Source organism: Hypanus sabinus, chromosome 18, assembly GCF_030144855.1.
Source record: "Hypanus sabinus isolate sHypSab1 chromosome 18, sHypSab1.hap1, whole genome shotgun sequence".
NCBI classification, from domain to species: domain Eukaryota; kingdom Metazoa; phylum Chordata; class Chondrichthyes; order Myliobatiformes; family Dasyatidae; genus Hypanus; species Hypanus sabinus.
The window spans coordinates 18078147-18096515 of NC_082723.1; the positions used below are offsets into that span (position 1 = coordinate 18078147).

General features: G+C 41.7%; 2 protein-coding genes across 4 annotated transcripts in view; both read left to right on the forward strand.

Moving 5' to 3' along the window:
* Positions 1-18369, forward strand: part of LOC132407369 (volume-regulated anion channel subunit LRRC8D-like) — a 30634-nt gene that overhangs the window by 7964 nt on the left and 4301 nt on the right. The window contains exons 2-4 of one of the 3 annotated variants that reach the window (XM_059993748.1): positions 3979-4063; positions 12980-13062; positions 16936-17156. The gene's annotated coding sequence lies outside the window, so the exon portion shown is untranslated. The remainder of the gene's footprint in view (positions 1-3978; positions 4064-12979; positions 13063-16935; positions 17157-18369) is intronic. The other 2 variants (XM_059993749.1, XM_059993750.1) reach the window with 2 other exon arrangements.
* On the forward strand, positions 6770-9341 carry LOC132377485 (volume-regulated anion channel subunit LRRC8D-like). The gene has a single exon (XM_059943764.1). The coding sequence runs from the start codon at positions 6770-6772 to the stop codon at positions 9260-9262; it is 2493 nt and encodes an 830-aa protein (XP_059799747.1). The 3' UTR covers positions 9263-9341.

Sequence of the window (18369 nt, forward strand, 5' to 3'; positions counted from 1 at the left end):
TTTTTCATGTTGTTTATCAATGATTTAGATAATGGAATTTATGGCTTTGTGGCAAAATCTGCAGATGATACAAAGATAGATAGGTAGTGCTGAGGAAGCAATGCAATTGCAGCGGGACTTAGACAAATTGGAAGAATGAGCAAAAACGTGGCAGATGGAATACAGTGTTGAGAAATGTATGATAACGCATTTTGGTTAAAGGAACAATAGTGTGGACTTACCTGAATGGGGAGAAGATTCAAACATCAGAGGGACATAGGAGTCCTCATGCAAGACTCCCAGAACGTTAACTTACAGGTTGAGTCTGTGGTAAAGAAGGCAAATGCAATGTTGGCATTTATTTCAAGGGGAATAGAATATAAAAACAAGGGAGATAATGCTGAGCTTTTATAAGACACTACTCACACTGCACTTGGGAGTATTGTTAACAGTTTTGGGCCCCACATCTCAGAAAGAATGTGTTGTCATTAGAGAGAATTCAGAGGAGGTTCACATGGATGATTCTAGGAATGAAGGGGATAACATATGAAGAGTGTTTGCAGTTTTGGACCTGTACTCACTGGAATTTAGAAGAATATGGGTGGATCTCATTGAAACCCACCAAATGTTGAAAGGGCTGGATAAGGTGACGTGGAGAGGATGTCTCCTATGGTAGGGGTATCCAGTACTAGAGGGCACAGACTCAAAACTGGGGAATGACCCTTTAGAACAGAGGTGGGGAATTTTTTTCTCGAGTAGTAAATTTGTGGAATGCTCTGCTACAAACTGCAGTGAAGGCCAAGCCTGTGCATTTATTTAAGGCAGAAGCTGATAGTTCCCTGATCGTCAGGGCATCAAAGGATATGGCGAAAAGACAGGTGTATGGGGTTAAGTGGAATCTGGGATCAGCCATGATAAGAATGACAAAGAAGACTTGATGGGCTGAATAACCTAATTCTGCTCCTCTATCTTATGGTCTTATAGGAAAGGGTTAGACAGTTACGGGATAAACATTGGCAAAGGGAATTGGCTTGGACAGACATTTTGGTCAGTGTGGGCCACCTGGCCGAAGTGTCTGTTCCTGTGCTGTATTACCATGAACCCATTCAGATCAAAGACCCTTCACTGGAATGTATTTGCAACATTTTTAAAATTCCAGGATAAATGTTTACTCTTCCTTGGACTTTACTTCCAAGTTTGTAGGTATCGTTTTATTGTACAGCCATGCAGGTTTTGGTAAATAGAACATTACCCTATAGTCGTGCAAATTTCTGCCTACTTTGCACCAATTTTACAGTCAATTAAAATCACAAGTTTTCTATCTACCACAACAAGAGTCCTTGTCAATCTCAGTAACTTTGTCAGTGCTGAAGTAAATATTGGTTACTAGCCCAATGGAATCTGATTTGAAGTTACCCAGAACATGTAACAGTAAATTAAACTTCCCTTCAATAGAGGAGCAAGGAGGGGCATGGGTTCTGGAGGTAACATAGATTTACCAGTGAGCTTATTTCATTATATCCTATCAATCACTTCACAAGTTTGGTTTGGAATATCAAAAGGCACGGTGTAAACTAATCAACCAATAGTCTTTTTTTGCTGAATTTAGTGTATTAGTGGTACAGATATAAGAAATCTATTATCTTCAAAGCCAAAAAGATATTTGGGATATCGAATTCTCAGAATGTTAATTCAGAACAGGTAGTGTCAAAGGCATGAAATGAAAACTTTGCAGAGGGCATGATGGTGATGAAATGGTTACGTTACTAGATAATACAGTAGTGTAGAGGTTAGTGTGACTTTTACCAGCTGCAGATCGGGGTTCAATTCATGCCGCTGCCTGTAAGGTGTTTGTAATTTGTTGAAACTGTGTGGGTTTTTTCCAGGAGCTCCAGTTTCCTCCTACATTCCAAAGAGATACAAGTTAGGGTTAATAAATTGGGGGCATGCTACGTTGGTGCCAGAAGCATGGCAGCATTGCAGACCATCCCTACACGTCAGACTGTATTGTGTCGTTGACACAAACTATGTATTCCTTTGTATGTTTCAATGTAGATGTGACGAAAAAAGCTACTAATTAAAACTAAGACCCTGAGTAGTGACTTTGGAGACCCAAGTTCAAATATAACATGAGACGATGTAAGTACCTTCCCATTCCCACTCCAATATGCCTATCTATGGCCTCCTCTACTGTTGCGATGAGGCCACACTCAAGTTGGAGGAACAACACTATATACTCTAAATAAAAACACAAAATGCTAGCAGAACTCAGCAGGCCAGACAGCATCTATGGGAGGAAGTAGTGACAATGTTTCGGGCCGAAACCCTTCATCAGGAGTAAAGTAACATGGGATGGTCGAGGGGGGGGATAAGAAGTGGGGAGAGGGATGGGAAGTGATAGGCTGAAGGGAAATGGGCTAGGGGGAAGGTGGAGAATTATGGGAAATAAAAGAGAAAGAAAGGTAGGGCTGAGGGGAGATTATAGTGAGGGGGGAAAGAGAGAGAAAGGGAACACTATACTCTGTCTGGGTAGCCTCCAAGCTGATGACACGAACATCAATTTCTCAAACTTCTGGTAATGTTCTGATCCTGACTGTCACTCTCAAAGCCCTCAGACGGTGCCTGGGTTTTTTTTTCCTATTACACCCGGTATATGAGTGTCGTGAGGAGTCTGTGTAGGGCCTGGTGTGCGCGGTGTCACCTCGGGTACAGGGTTCATAGTTACCGGGGAGTGTTCGGGGTAGTGGTCTGCTGCTCCTGCGGGCGCCAGATCACGGACGGAGACCATGTCCTCCTGCCCATCAGGTAAGACCACGTAGGCATACTAGGGGTTTGCATGTAGAAGGTGAACCCTCTGGACCAGCGGAGAGTATTTATTACTCCTCACATGTTTCCGGAGCAGCACTGGCCCTGGGGACATCAGCCAAACTGGTAGGGTGGTCCCAGTGACGGACTTCCTGGGAAAAGAGAATAGGCGCTCGTGAGGGGTGGCATTGGTGGATGCACATAACAGGGAGCGGATGGAGTGGAGTGCCTCAGGGAGGACCTCCTGCCATCAAGAGACCGGCAACCCTTTTGACTTAAGGGCTAAAAGTGTGGCCTTCCACACTGTGGCATGCTCCCCCCACCCCACCCTTCAACATTCCCCATCCCCTTTTCCTTCTCTCATCTTATCTTCTTGCCTGTCCATCAGCTCCCTCTGGTGCTCCTCCTCTCTTTTCTTTCGTCCTTCTGTCCTCTCATATTAAATTCCCCCCTCTCCAGCCCTCTATCCCTTTCAACTATCAATTTCCCAGCTCTTTACCTCACCCCTTCCCCTCCTGGTTTCACCTATCACCTTGTGTTTCTCCCTCCCTTCCCCCCCCCCACCCACCTCTTAACTCTACTCCCCATCTTTTTTCTCCAGTCCTGATGAAGGGTCTCGGCCTGAAATATCGACTGTACTCTTTTCCATAGATGCTACTTGGCCTGCTGAGTTCCTCCAGCAGTCTGTGTGTGTCACCAGCTTGAAATGCAGATCATTCACCCACGTCCATTAATATAGTGACATCATCATGCCTCATCTGAAAGATCATAATGACACTGGTTCTTTCTCAAAATGCAAAAAAAAGGATGTTCCATAAACATCACAAAAGACATTCTAAACTTAGCAAGTCTTAGAACCTACTGTGAGTTCCCTAGTAACTGGACAGAGCTATAGGTTCCAATCTGTTCTGTGATATAATGTAACAAAAACAAGCACTACCACTGTATCCTTCAAGGCACTTCTCGGAGGTGTGTCACAGGAACAAGGGAACAACAAGCTGCACATTCATAAACACTAAGAATTCTCTTAGAATTGTTAAAGTGAAGTTTGGACATAAATCAGCTTTCAGCTTTTATTTTTCCTGAGCAGAGAATGAGACCAGGTTTGGTGTTGGAAAGCTAGTAACTGGTTTGAGTGAATTGTCACTAAAAGCTAAAGTTTGTGGACATTGGCTGATGAGAATTTTCTTACAGTTGAGGTATCTGAAGGCTGCGGGCATCCATAGCAACACAAGAACACACAAGTGGAAAGGCAAGAAAAAGGGATAAACTCCAGAAGGTAAATTATGTCTCAAAATACAAGAATTAATTCCTAAATTTGTGCTTGTAGTATCATAGTTAGAAAGAGATACAAAGCGGAAATTGCTCCTTCAGCACACCGTGGATATATCGAGCACCATTTTCACACTAATAAGACCATAAGATATAGGAGCTGAATTATGCCATTTGGCCCCTCGAGACTGCTCCAATGGCTGATCGAATTTTCCTGTCAACCTCAATCTCCTGCCTCCTTCCCTGTATTCCTGCCCTAGCCCATTTTATTCTCCCCACATTTCCATCAATTCCTCTGAATTCCCAGCAACTTATGAACCTACTTACTTAGATAAAGTTTTATTTCAATGAGCAAAGTTACTCATAAGAAAAAGAGCAAAATAAAATGCTCCCCTTCCATCTAATCAGTCCCACTTTAAAGCACTAACCTAGCATATAAATTATGATCTTGGTGTCTTTATCAACTGATATGTCTCAAAAACAATGATTGAGAACCCCTTGAAATTGGACTGGCATGGTAATATAGTGGTTAGCACAATGATTTACAGTACCAGTGACCTGGGTTCAATTCACATCGCTGCCTGTAAAAATTTGTATATTCTCCCCATCATTTTCCTTCAGGTGCTCTGGTTTCCACCCACAGTCCAAGGACATACCGGTTGGCCATTGTAAATTGTCCTGTGATTAGGCTAGGGTCAAATTGGTGGGTTGCAGTGCAGTGTGGGTTGAATGGTCGGAGAGGCCTATTCCATTCTGTATCTCAGTAAATAAATAAATTCCCAACGTTCACAATCCAATTCTAGATGAAATTTCTCTTCAATTCATTCTTGAATGCCCAACAATTTATTCAAAGACAGTGTTCAAGTTCAAATTCAAGTCAGGTTCGTTGTCATTTAACCAAATCCATGTATACCACCAAATGAGAACTTCTCTGGACCAGGCTGCAAAGCACAGCAGAACACATAACACACAATAACCTAGGAAAGTAAGTATTAAATCTACAAATAGTTTACATATCGATAAACAAAGTAAAGAGCATGTTAAATACCATAAGGAACAGAACAAATTAACCAGTAACACAGAGTGCTATGTGGCAGGGAGTTCAGAAGCCTAATGGCCTGAGGGATGAAACTGTTTCTCATCCTGACCGTTCTTCTTAAGCAGCTGAATCTCCTGCCTGATGGTAGAATGCCAGAGGATGCTGGACAGATGGGTGGGAAATACTAAGGGCCCTGTGTACGCAGCTCTCTTGATAAAAGTTCCCGATGGATGGTAGGGAGACTCTTATAATCTTCTCGGCCATTCTCTCAGTGCTTTGTAGGGACTTCTGGTCCAATGCTCTGCTGCTCCCAGACCAGATGGAGATGCAGTTTGTCAGTACACTCTCAATGGTACTCCTGTAAAATACAATGAAGGTGTGACCCCTGGTTGTAGACTCCCCAACCAAAGGAAGCATTCTCCCTGTATTTATCCTGCTAAACACTTCAAGAATTATAGCTTCATTGAGATCATCTCTCAGTCTTCTAAACTAGATGTACTGTAGCTTTACTTCTCCTTAATTTGTGTTCGGTTCTGGTTGCCTCACTGTAGGATGTGGGAGAAGGTGCAAAGGAGATTCACCAGGATGTTGCCTGGATTGGAGAGTACGTCTTATGAGGATAAGTTGAGTGAGCTTAGGCTTTCCTCTTTAGAACAATGGATGATGAGAGGTGACTTGATAGGTAGACAATATGATAAGAGGCATAGATCAACTGGATAGCCATAGACATTTTCTGCAGAGTGGAAGTGTCTAATACAAAGGGGCATATTTACAAGGGTGGCTGCAGGAAAGTGCAAGGAGGAGAGATGCCAAAGGTAAGTTTTTTTTAAAAACACACAGAAAGTGGTGTGTGTGTGTGTGTGGAAGGCACTGCCAGGGGAGATGGTAGAGCCAGATACACCAGAGACATTTTAGAAATTCTTAGATAGGATGGGGATGATAGAAAAATTGGAGGGTTGTGTAGGAGGGAAGGTTTAGATTGATCTTACAGTAGGTTAAAAGGTCAGCACAGCATTGTGGGCCAAAAGGCCTGTACTGTGCTGTATGTTTTATGTTTATCCTCATAAGACAAGTTTATCATTCCAGCCATCAGTCTAGTGAACCTTCCAATTCACTTTAACAAGGTCAAAACTGTACTCCAGTTGTGGTCTTACTAGCAGCTTACATAGCCAGCCGATGGTGTAGTGGCAGCAAAAATGCCACCCAATGTGCCACAAGGCACCAACGACAAAGAAACCAACGACAATAACTTATATATTTTCAGCAAGACTTTCATCAACCAGTCCTTGAAGTATTTGTGGCTCGGGATGTTGTATTTTCCTACTTCATTGGGACTTCAAACAATGGATTTTTTACTATTTTAAAGCCCTGCATAAAATGGTGTTGTTGGCTGTAATAGTCTTTACAGAAGTCTGTCAATTCGGACCTGATGGTGACCTGATGAGTAAGAGTTCGGCACGGACTAGAAGGGCCAAGATGGCCTGTTTCCGTGCTGTGATTGTTATATGGTTATATATGGTATTTCAGATAAGGGTGTCGCAATTATCAAATTTCTCCATTTCATTGATGTTCATGATTTTTTTAACCACTCTATTTTGAATTTGGCTACTGATGCTGGCTTTACTTTGAGAATCTATTCTAATAAATAGTGTTATTTATCCTCTGTGTTTAGCAATGTTCACCTTGGAAGAAATCTCTTCAGTAACTAGATCTCCTCCATCCTTCCGGATCTTCAAACCGTGGTGGGACACCTTCATGGATTATTTGGCAATAACCATGTTGATGATCGCTGTGTTTGGGGGCACCATGCAAATATACAAGGATAGGACAATTTGTTTACCAATTAAAGCTAATTCCACTCACAGTGCTCCATCATCTATTGATGCTAACATAAGCTGGGCAGATAAACATGTTGATTTTAATATAACCGATTTTCATCATAGAGGAATTAATCAAAAATCCAATCAAATATCACGGGTAGATGCCATCTTTGCTGTTGAACACACCAAGACAAATCTGGACTATCAACAGTATCGCTATGTCAACCAGGCATGTTATATCCACGCGGTTCCCTGGTTTCCTAAGCACTTCTCCTCTTTCATTCTTATCCATACTGTTGCATTGATGATCTGTAGCAATTTCTGGTTCAAGTATCCCAAAACGAGCTCCAAAATAGAGCATCTGGTCTTCATCTTGGAGAAGTGTTACGATTCCCCCTGGACAACCGAAGTCCTCTCTCTGGCTGTCACGGAGACCAGCAGCAAAGTGAATATCCGGGTGCAAGAAAAACATAAGAGCACGGCAGCAGGCCAAGGTATCAGCGAATCTGTTAAAGGCTTAACACGGACGCGCTCTGTTATAAAGAAACAGTTCCAATTACTGGACAAGAAGGATGGAGAACAAGCCAAATCCCTGTTCGAGAAAGTGAGGAAGTTCAGATTTCATGTAGAGCAAGAGGACACCATATATAAACTCTATGTTGGACAACTGGTTTTTAAAACCTTGCAGTGCTTGGTAATTTTTTCTTATTTTATGGTATTCATTAAAGATGTCAACTTTGACATTATATGTCGCCCTGGCGTGGAGAATGTGATTGGTTACGAGATTTTTATTTGCACATTTAGCATCGCCCTTCTGTTGCAGAGGCTCATCCTGCTCTATTTGATTTTGGTAACCATTTATGCGGGGCTTTGTCTTCGCACTCTCATCTGGATCTTGAGGTCTCCCCTGAAGCAATACTCGTTCGAGAAGCGTGAAACCCAGTTCAGCGACATTCCTAATGTAAAGAATGATTTTGCTTTCTTGTTACATCTGATTGATCAGTACGACCCCCTGTACTGTACACGCTTCTGTATCTTTCTGTCCGAGGCAAGTGAAAAAAAATTGAAGATGATAAATTTGAATAACGACTGGACTGTGGACAAGGTGAGACAGCAGTTAAGCCAAAACAATAAGGAGAAGCTGGAACTTCAACTCTTCATGTTAACAGGAATTCCCCAGGCGGTCTACAACGTGACTGAGTTACAGGCCTTAAGGATGGAACTGTGCAGTGATATTAAGATAAGTTCCAAGGTAACTCACCTTGTCCACTTGGAAGAACTTTCGATTGTAAACTGCAAAGTTTTCATTAAACCAGCAGCTTTATTCTTTCTAGGCAACAAATTGCATTCGCTTGTGGTCACATTTTCGGTTCATGAGGAGGTGCCTGAATGGATCAATAAACTGACCCGACTCAGAGAGCTTTCCTTGATTGGAAACATTAATTTAGAAAATAAAACATTGGAACTAGAATTCTTAAAAGAACTTCGTTATTTGAAAATCCTTCGAATCAATAGCAACCTCACAAAGATACCCTTCAACGTGTTATATGTGGCGCCCCATTTGATAGGGCTGTCGATTTTCAATAATAAGAACAAGCTTGAAGTGCTCCACAATTTGGGGGGCATGTACAGCTTAGCTCGTCTTGACCTGCAAAACTGTCAGCTGGAGAATATACCCCATGGCATCTTTAGCCTCACCAATCTGCAAGAATTGAACCTCCATGGAAATGAACTTAGACAATTGGATGAACTTGAAGCTTTCCAGCGACTACCAAGACTGTCCTCCCTCAATCTCAGTAACAACAAAATTACTTCCCTTCCAGATTCCTTGGTTTTCATTGGCAACCTTGAACAATTTAATGCATCAGACAATCAGATTGAGACCCTACCAAATAGTTTATTTGCTATTCAGAAGCTACATCATCTGTACTTGAGCAACAACCATCTAATGGCCATTCCCACATCTATTAAAAACCTCAAGTACCTTACATTTCTAGATCTGAGTTCCAATAAGTTGGAAACTTTACCAGATGAGTTGTTCCAATGTAGGAAACTCAAGACTCTAAAGCTAAACAATAATTTACTTACCTCCATTAGTGGGAAGATTCAACAATGTTCCCTACTTTCAAAACTGGAACTCAAAGGGAATCCTTTGGTAGAACTTCCCATGGAAATTGGACAGTGTAGCAAACTGAAACTTAGTGGTCTGATAATAGATGAATTCTTATCCGAGACACTTCCTATGCCAGTCAAAGCAAATCTGATATCCAACCAGGAGGCTCCTCTGGATGTCAGACTAATAATCCCCAACAAGGTGTCATATCCCAAATTGGACAACCTCGTATAAAGTAAGGTATGTGATCAAAGCAAAGAATATTTTTGACTTCTGATCCCAAAGATGGAAAAGATTCTAAACTTCAAACCAACTTTGCAGCTAAACATTCTGCCAATGCTTTGGCATGTAAGCAAACTAGAGAATAAAATTATTCTACATTATATGTTTGGAAGGCATAATTTTCAGTGGCTTCCTTGTTAATCTTTGAACGTTACAATAGTTGTGTTTGTCTTTTCTGCACCTTGAGGAGGAAATAAGGGTAAGGGATACCCAATCCAACAGAATCTAATATAAAACTTGTTGTTAATTAAAACCTGAAGCCAAATTTGACCAGATATTGCTGAATGATGCAAGTTTACATAAAGCATTCCTAATAAAATAAGACCTCCTAACTCACCTAAAGGGACAATCAGTCAGTAATAACATCTTAGATTACTGGCATTGATATTAGTGCTTACCATTCTCTGAAAATTACAACTAGATTGCTTGGTGGTTATCTAAACACTCTGAAGTTGCCATTCTCACACATTGCAATGATCTGGGTTTGTGAAACGGAGGACCCACTCCATTATTCTCTAAAGCAGGGGTCCACGACCCTTCAGTTAGTGGATGGGGTCCCACTGAAAACCCAACTCTAAAGCATTTACTTTTTGTTTGACAAATGAAGCTCTGTGCAGACTTGTGGGCAAGCATTTGTTTTGTGAGGGGAACTGAAATATACTCGAAGAGCATTGCCATTATTGATCTAAATACACACAGTAAAAATGCAATGAATGCTTTGAGTATCTCCAGAATAAATGCACTTAAACGAGCAGATGAAGAAAACTTCATGCTCACTGACCGCCTTTTAAAAACTAAGCTTGATCAAAATTGAGGGAACAAATGGTGATGTGGATAAATCAAGAGTAAAATTAAAAATTAAATTTTACAAAGTTCAGTTACTGTATTCAATACAGTCACATTTCTTTAACTTTCTCATAGTATACTACAAAAGTTAGAACTCAACTTTTATATTTTTATGCAAAATTTGAAAATGCAGATTCTCTGCAGCTATTCTCTGAGGTTTTCCTCCTCCTATTTTCCCAATGAAGCAGCCTCCATGGGGATTGTGTGGCACAGCAATAATGCTAAATGGAATATATTCTGAACAGACAGGCCTAGCTGCTCAGACCTGCTGACCATTGAAATACGTAACCTCATTGCCAGGACTATTCTTTGCTCCACCATTATGATTAATCTGGGTGGTTGTCAACACTAGCACAATGACAAATGCAGAATGGCACATTAGGGGTGGCACTTCTTCTTGGGTCCTTGCCTCCCTGTGGAGCATTGGCCATTGATGACCTCCCATCTCCATCGTCCAAAGACGATGGTCTGGTCAGAGTTTATCAATGTTTCCGTATTCCATTGTATCCACTGTACAGGGGATTGACCTACACAGCTTCACCACAGCCCTGTTGACCCGGCCCTCCCATTTCCACCTCTCATGTAGGGCTGAACTTTGAAAGGCAGGAGTAGCACTGGCCGAGTCATGACCTGTCAACCTCCCAAATCTCAAGTCGCTGCCTGACGGGAGTGGGTCAAACAGCTCATGAGCAGGGTGGGTAGGATCCTTCATGATGTTGTTATCTTTTTCCGGCACCTTTCTGTGTACTTCTGGCACCACGCTGTAAACAGGACTAAGTGACCTTACAACTAAATACTCAGATCAAACCTTGCCATCCTACCCTACTGAGCCATGATTGTTGGTGAACAGCTAATGGGAGGGAAGATCTTTGAAAAAAAATCCACATCTTCACTGACAGCAAGTCCCTGCCAAAGAGTGCTAAGAACAAGTCTGAAGATTCCATGATAGCATTATGGTGGAACTGGTCTGGGTTGGTTTCTTCCTGAGACCTTTACCATTGGTAGAAGTCAGTATTTAGCCAAGTTGATTCAAGAAACTGCCGAGATCACCAGGAACAAGAGGTCATAAAGTCACGCAGCACAGAAACAAGCCCTTTAGCCCAATTCATCCACTCTGAACAAGATACGTGTTTAAACTAGTCCCATTTATGCTATATCCCTCTAAACCAGGGGTTCTCAACCTAAGGTCCATGGACCCCTTGTTTAATGGTAAGGGTCCTTGGCATAAAAAAGATTGGGAACCCCTGCTCTAAACTTTTCCTATTCATGTACCCATCCAACCTTGGACTTGTATCTACCTCTACTACTTCTTCTGGGAGTTCATTCCATATAGACATCAGCGTAACACTATGACAGCGCCAGTAACCCAGATTCAATTCTGCCTCTGTCTGTAAGGAGTTTGTACCTTCTCCCCGTGATCATGTAGGTTTCCTCTGGCTCCCTCCCGCTTTCCAAAGATGTACAGGTTAGTACAGGGGTAGACAAACTTTTTGACTTGTGGGCCACAAAGGGTTCTAAAATTTGACAGGGGGGCCGGACCAGGAGCAGATGGACGGAGTGTTTTGGTAATACACCTCATAAGAGAAAATAAAATATCATGGGATATGTAGAAAACATGTGCTTTAATTTCAATTGAAAATGAACAAATGCATTACAACAAGATATCTGTCTTTGAAGTCCCATGGTATTTAGCTATTTATTGAAATGACTTTTAAAACACTGAAAATTAAATGAATAAAATACAGGTTTTTTTAATAGTAACAGTTATTATTTTAAAGCACTGAAAATTCTGTATCCTTCAAGATATTATCATCATCACTCTCCTCCTGACTGTCTTTATTTCAAAAACGGTAGGAGATGCAGGTCTACTTGTCCTGCTCCTTCTTATTCAATTGTCCCCTGTGCCAAAACTCAACAACGACCAGCACAATGACAGAAGAGTGACAGCGCGCCAGTATGCGGAGTGCGTTATTTGATCTGGAGCGCATTTTTTATTTTGAGAACGTACGTGCACCTGCGCACTACTCATGTCCATCACTTAACAGAAATGACATGTAACATGTAAGGCTTATTGAAAAAAATAATTTCAAATGCATTCTTTACATAACACAACGAAGAAACTTATTTTTAATTTCAGTGGGAACAGTGTTGTTGGTCTCCCTTTTTAGCCAGCACATCAAAGTCTGGATTTAGTTTTGTTGTGGCGATTCTCAGGATGGATCTGAGGTGTTGGTCAGTTAACTTGGATCTGTGGCTGGCTTTGTTGATGTTCATGACGCTGAACGCCTGTTCACACAAATAGGTCGAGCCGAACAAAGAGTAAAGCGCAAACGTGAAGTAATACGCTGCACCTCAACAAAGGTCAATGTGCAGCGGTGTGCTACATGCAGCGCTAAAATTACGACGTGGAGTCGGTAACTGCAGTCGAAGAAAAAAACTTTATTCGAAATCCCCAGCATCACTTTTAAGCCTCCGTCAAACTGCCCCCCGTGGCGCAGAGGCTCCAAAGCTCTGTGCTCGCAAACCCCCGCAGGCTATCTCCCTTAGCCGGAACGCTGGCTAATTGTGAGCCGGTTCGGATGTGCCAGGAAATGGGTCGCCACAAATGTATATAGAGTCCGTCATCTATTGGGAAAACGCCAGAATTGCGGGGAAAAAACGTTAACAAGGTTTATGAATATAATTTCATCAAGTTCTGCGGGCCGGATTAAAAAGCTTAACGGGCCGCATATGGCCCGCAGGCCGTAGTTTGCCCATGCCTGGGTTAGTAGGTTCCTGCTGAAGGTTCTCAGCCTGAAACGTCGACTGTGCTCTTTTCCATAGATGCTGCCTGGCCTGCTGAGTTCTCCCGCATTTTCTGTGTGTTGCTTGGATTCCCAGCATCTGTAGATTCTCTTGTGTTTCAGGTGAGTAGGTTAATCAATAATATTTCAATATTTGGTAGGTTTCAACAAGATCATCCCTTCAATGCCAGTGCACCCTTTCTTAGATATGAGGCCCAAAACTATTCCCAATACTCCAAATGTAATCTGACCAAGATCTTGTAAAGTCTCAGCATTACATCCCTGATTTTATATGCTAGACCTCTTGAAATGAATGCTAACATTGCATCTGCCTTCTGTACTGCTCACTCACCCAACAAGTTCACCTTTAGGGACTCCCATGTGCTTTGCACATCTGATTTCCAAATTTGTTCCTCATTTAGAAAATAATCTATACCTTTATTTCTTCTACAAAAGTGCATGACCATACAATCCCCTATACAGTATCCCAGCTGCCACTTCTTTACGCAATCTCTTAATCTGTCCAAGTCCTTCTGCAGGGTCTCTGCTTCCTCAGTACTGCCTACCCTCCCCCATCTTTGTATCATCAACAAACCTGGCCTCAAAGCCAGCAATTTCATCATCAAGATCATTAACATTTAATGTGGAACCAACTCTGACCTCATAGAACAACAATGCTCATTGGCAGCTAACCAGTAAACGCCTTCACTTTCTTCCATGTCCTGGAGATTGGGAGACCACTTCACCAAGCAACTACATTCCTTCCTCCATAAAAAGCAGGATCTCCCGGTGGCCAGACTCTTCAATTCTACTTCCCATTCCCATTCTGACATGTCAGTCCATGGCCTTGTCTAACGCCGTGATGAGGCCACACTCAGATTGGAGAAGCAACACTTTATATAGCCTCCAAGCTGATGGCATGAATATCAATTTCTCGATCTCTGGTAATTAGCCCCCCACCTCACCATTCTTGTTCCCGTTTCCCTCTCTCACCTCATTTCCTTACCTGTCCATCACCTCCCTCTGGTTCCCCTCCCCCTTCCCTTTCTTCCATGGTGTGTTGCTTGGGTTTCCAGCATCTGCAGATTTTCTCATCTCAGTAAAGGCAAACCTCTATACAGTCACCCATTTGCAATCTTCATTCTAAGGAAAATAATTCCAGCCTATCCAGTTTCTCCTTATAACTCAACCCTCCTGGTTATGGGACTAGATAATGTGTTAACTTAAGTGCTGAAGACCTACACACCAAAATGAACTGCACCTCTAGCCAAGCTGCTCCCATGCTGTTACAATACTGTACTGGTGTCTGCCCAACAATGTAAAGCTGCCCAAGCAAATTCTCTTTACAAAAAGTAGCACATTCAAAATTTGCTAATGATCAGTGATTCCAAATCATCAGTAAAGTGGTGGAAGGGGTCATTGCCACTGCTATCAAATTGCACCGACTCACAAACAGATTGCTTACCAAAGACATTCAGCTCCAGACCACATCATAGTTTTGGCCCAAACACAGATGCAGAGAGTTAATTTCCAGAGCTGAGGTGAGCTTTGCCACCCAAGTTCAAATACGGCATCAAGGTGCCCCAGTAAAACCGAATTCAATAAGCAGAGGGAAAACACTCCAGTAGCTGGAGTCATACCTGAGACAAGGTTGGAAGGGTCAGAGATCAATCAACTCAGCCACAAGACACCACAGTCGGAGTTCCTCAGGACAGTGCACAACCAATGACTATCCTGTCATAAGATCAAAGTAGGCATGTTCACTGGTGATTGCTTTCTGTTTTCAATTCCTCTGTCTACATTTGCATGCAATAAGACCAAAACAATGTTCAGGCAGGGCTGATAAATGGTCAGCAACACTTGCTGCACATGAATCCCTCCAACAAAAGAAAATCTAGCCACTCACTATTTATACTCACTGACATTACCACTGCTGAGTGCCCTGGGAGTGGCCATGGACCAGTGTATAAGTACTGTGGCCACAAGAAAGGACAGAGTTTGGTGATTGCTGGAGTTGATAGTTTCCTGATCAGTCCGAGTATGGTCAGAAGTCAGGTGTATGGGGTTGAGTGGATCAGCCATGTTGGAATGGTGGAGCAGATTCGATGGGCTGAATGGCCTAATCCTGCTCCCATGTCTTATGGGAGGAAGAGGAGAGACTAAGGGATTGCTTTGAGTCGGTGGACTGGACCACGTTCAAGGACTCATCATTGAATCTGAATCAATACACCATGGTTGTCACAGACATTATTGTCCACACAAGATCATTTAAAGTCTCCCACAACCGGAAACCCTGGATAAACCATGAAATCCACAATCTACTGAGGGCCAGATCAGAGCCATTCAATCTGATGAACAAGAAAGTTACACGAGGTCCAGCTGTGGTCTCCGGAAAGCCATCTCACAGGCAAAGTGGCAATTGCAGATTAAACCTGAATCAACGAAGGATCTGCAACCGTTATGAATGCTATCCCTCATATAAAGTAAAATCAAGTGACATAGAATAGATGATGACAGGGCTTTGCTTCCAGAGGAGCTCAATGCCTTCTGCGTTTGTTTTGACCATCAAAACATGGAGGAACCATCACAAACTCCCACAGCCCCCAATGACCCTGTGATTTCAGTCTCTGAGGCTGATATGTGAAAATCCTTCAGGAGGCTGAAGGATCAGGAGGATAGAGAGCAACAGCCACAGCTACTTCACACAATAGGTAGAGTATATTTGGAATGAACTGCCAGAAATTGTGGTTCAATCAGGTATATTAGCAACATTGAGAAGACATGTGGATGAGTACATGGATAGAAGAAGCTAAGGGCTAAATGCAATCCAATTGGACTAACTCGCTAAAGAAACAAAATCATCATGGATAAATTGAACTGAAGGACCTGCTTCCATACGGTACAACTCTATGAAGTGAGGAATATTGAAGACAATTAGCAAACATCATCAATAGGAAAGTTCTAAACACAATTATTCGTTGGAACTTAATCAGTATTGCTCAGGCAAGTGTCATCAGAGTGTTATTAACCATTTGAACGTGAGTTCCTAATTTGACTCTAAATTTTATCTTTAAAAATTGTAAAAGAAAAATTCAGATGTTTCCGAGAGAAAAACATCTTTTCAAATTAAGTTCTAACTGAAAATTTGCCTTGAGTAAGTATTTATTTTAATTTCAATTGATACTGGTTCAATTGTTATTTTATATATAAAAGTGACTTTTGTTAAGCAAAGGTACTGATGCCAGAATGTGTGGTGACAATTGTGGGGTTCCCAAGCACACCCTTGAGCTTGCTGGTTGTCAATGCAAACGACTCATTTCACTGTTTGTTTTGATGTACATGTGACAAACTTGAATTTTGAATCTTGTATTAAGGCACTTAACAAAAATATGGATTGACTGAAGATCAGCCACATTGAACAGTGTATCAGGCTCCAAAGGTTAAGCCTACACACCAGCATTTGCCATATCCTGGACTGGATACAACCCAGTCCATCACAGCATAGGCTCCTCAGCAATTGAGCACATCTACATGGACCGCGACAACAAGAAACCAGCGTCCATCATCGAGGACCCCCAATATTCAGGCCATACTCTCTTCTCACTATCACCATTGCAAAGGAGGTGCAGGAGCCTTTGGGCTCAGCTGTAGATTTCCACTAGCTCTCTGAAGGCATGCACTAAATTCATGCTTTTCATATCTCTCAATTCTCCATCCCAGGGATCGATGATTCGTTGAATTAAATACTTTATGCCCCTAACATGATGGACGTGTTTCATATCTCATGGCTTTTAGTTACACTTATCCTCTAGATCAAATCTGCAGGTTGATGGGGATGTGAGGCATTTGGATTCTCAAAAGATAGTTGATATAATATTACATGATTACCCTCAAACCCATTGAAAGGGGTTACTTTAGTTTGTATTGTGGGTTGGTTTACAGAAATAAAGCTATGACTAGAGATAAAATGTTTTCAGTTTTCACTACTTTAAATAGTGGGTATCTGGAAGTTCACTGTTGGGGCCACTGTTGGCAGCAACAGCCAAAGCCCGATCTGCCATCGGGAACTACCTGTCCTGAATGCGGAAGAACTTTCAAAGCCAAGATTGGACTCATAGGCCACTTGAGAGCCCATAAATAGATCAACAGAACGAAGAACATCATCCTCGGCCTCGAGGGATAGCCACAAAGTTGGAGCCTCCATCATTTAGATGCAGGTATAGTAATGATTTAGAAGAAGGAACCAATTGTAAGAATCAAAATTCCTAGATCATTTAAAGCTAAATGGAAAAGTAAGTTATGAAAAAGATTTAAAATGTGATCACAGTATAAGTTAATTAAGTTAAGTGTGTGTGGAAAAAAGTTGCAGATAGGGTATACTGTGTGGAAGTGTAAAGGAATCTGTTTCACAGGAAGAATGGAGAAATGGAATAAATTTTGAAGATCGGAGGGATCAGGGTGTACAATAAACATAAATTCAAAGTCACAGTCAAAGCCAAAGTAAATCTATTATCAAAGAATGTATATGTTATCATGTACTACCTTGAGTTTCATTTTCTTGCAGGCATTTACAGAAAAATTTAATAAAAACATACATAAATAAAGACTAACAAACGACTAATGTGCAAAAGAAAACAAATTGCACAAATAATTTGCAAAATAGATTTGGCATGACATCCAAAACTTTGACAAACTTTTGTAGATGTGTGGTGGAGAGTATATTGACTGTCTGCATCGCAGCCTGGTACGGAAACACCAATGCCCTTGAATAGAAAATCCTAAAAAAAGTAGTGGATACAGCCCAGTCCATCACGGGTAAAACCCTCTCCATCACAGAGTACATTTACATGGACTATTGTTGCAGGAAAGTAGCATCCATCATTAGGAACCCTCAACAACCAGGACATGCTCTCTTCTCACTGCTACCATCAGGAAGAAGGTACAGGAATCTCAGGACTCACACCACCAGGTTCAGGAACAGTTATTACTTCTCAACCATCAGGCTCTTGACCCGAAGGGGATAACTTCACTCAACTTCACTTGCCCCATTACTGAAATGCTCCCACAACCTATGGATTCATTTTCAAGCACTCTACATCTCATGTTCTTGATATTTATTGCTTATTTATTATTATTATTATTATTATTTCTCTATTTTTTTGTATTTTTACAGTTTTTTGTCTTTTGCGCACTGGTTAAATTCCCAAGCTGGTGCAGTCTTTCATTGATTCTGTAATGGTTGTTATTCTATTATGGATTTATTGAGTATGCCTGCAAGAAAATGAATCTTTGGGTTTTATATGGTGACATATATGTTGTCATCATCATCATCATCATTACATGCCATGTCAAATGACGTGGGTGATCATGGTCTATGACCATAATTGTTCTTGGCAAAAAATTTTCTACAAAAGTGGCTTGCCATTGCCA

What these genes read in the sequence shown, in the direction of transcription:
- LOC132377485 (XM_059943764.1), top strand. Translation starts at nt 6,770, where the DNA reads ATGTTCACCTTGGAAGAAATCTCTTCAGTAACTAGATCTCCTCCATCC.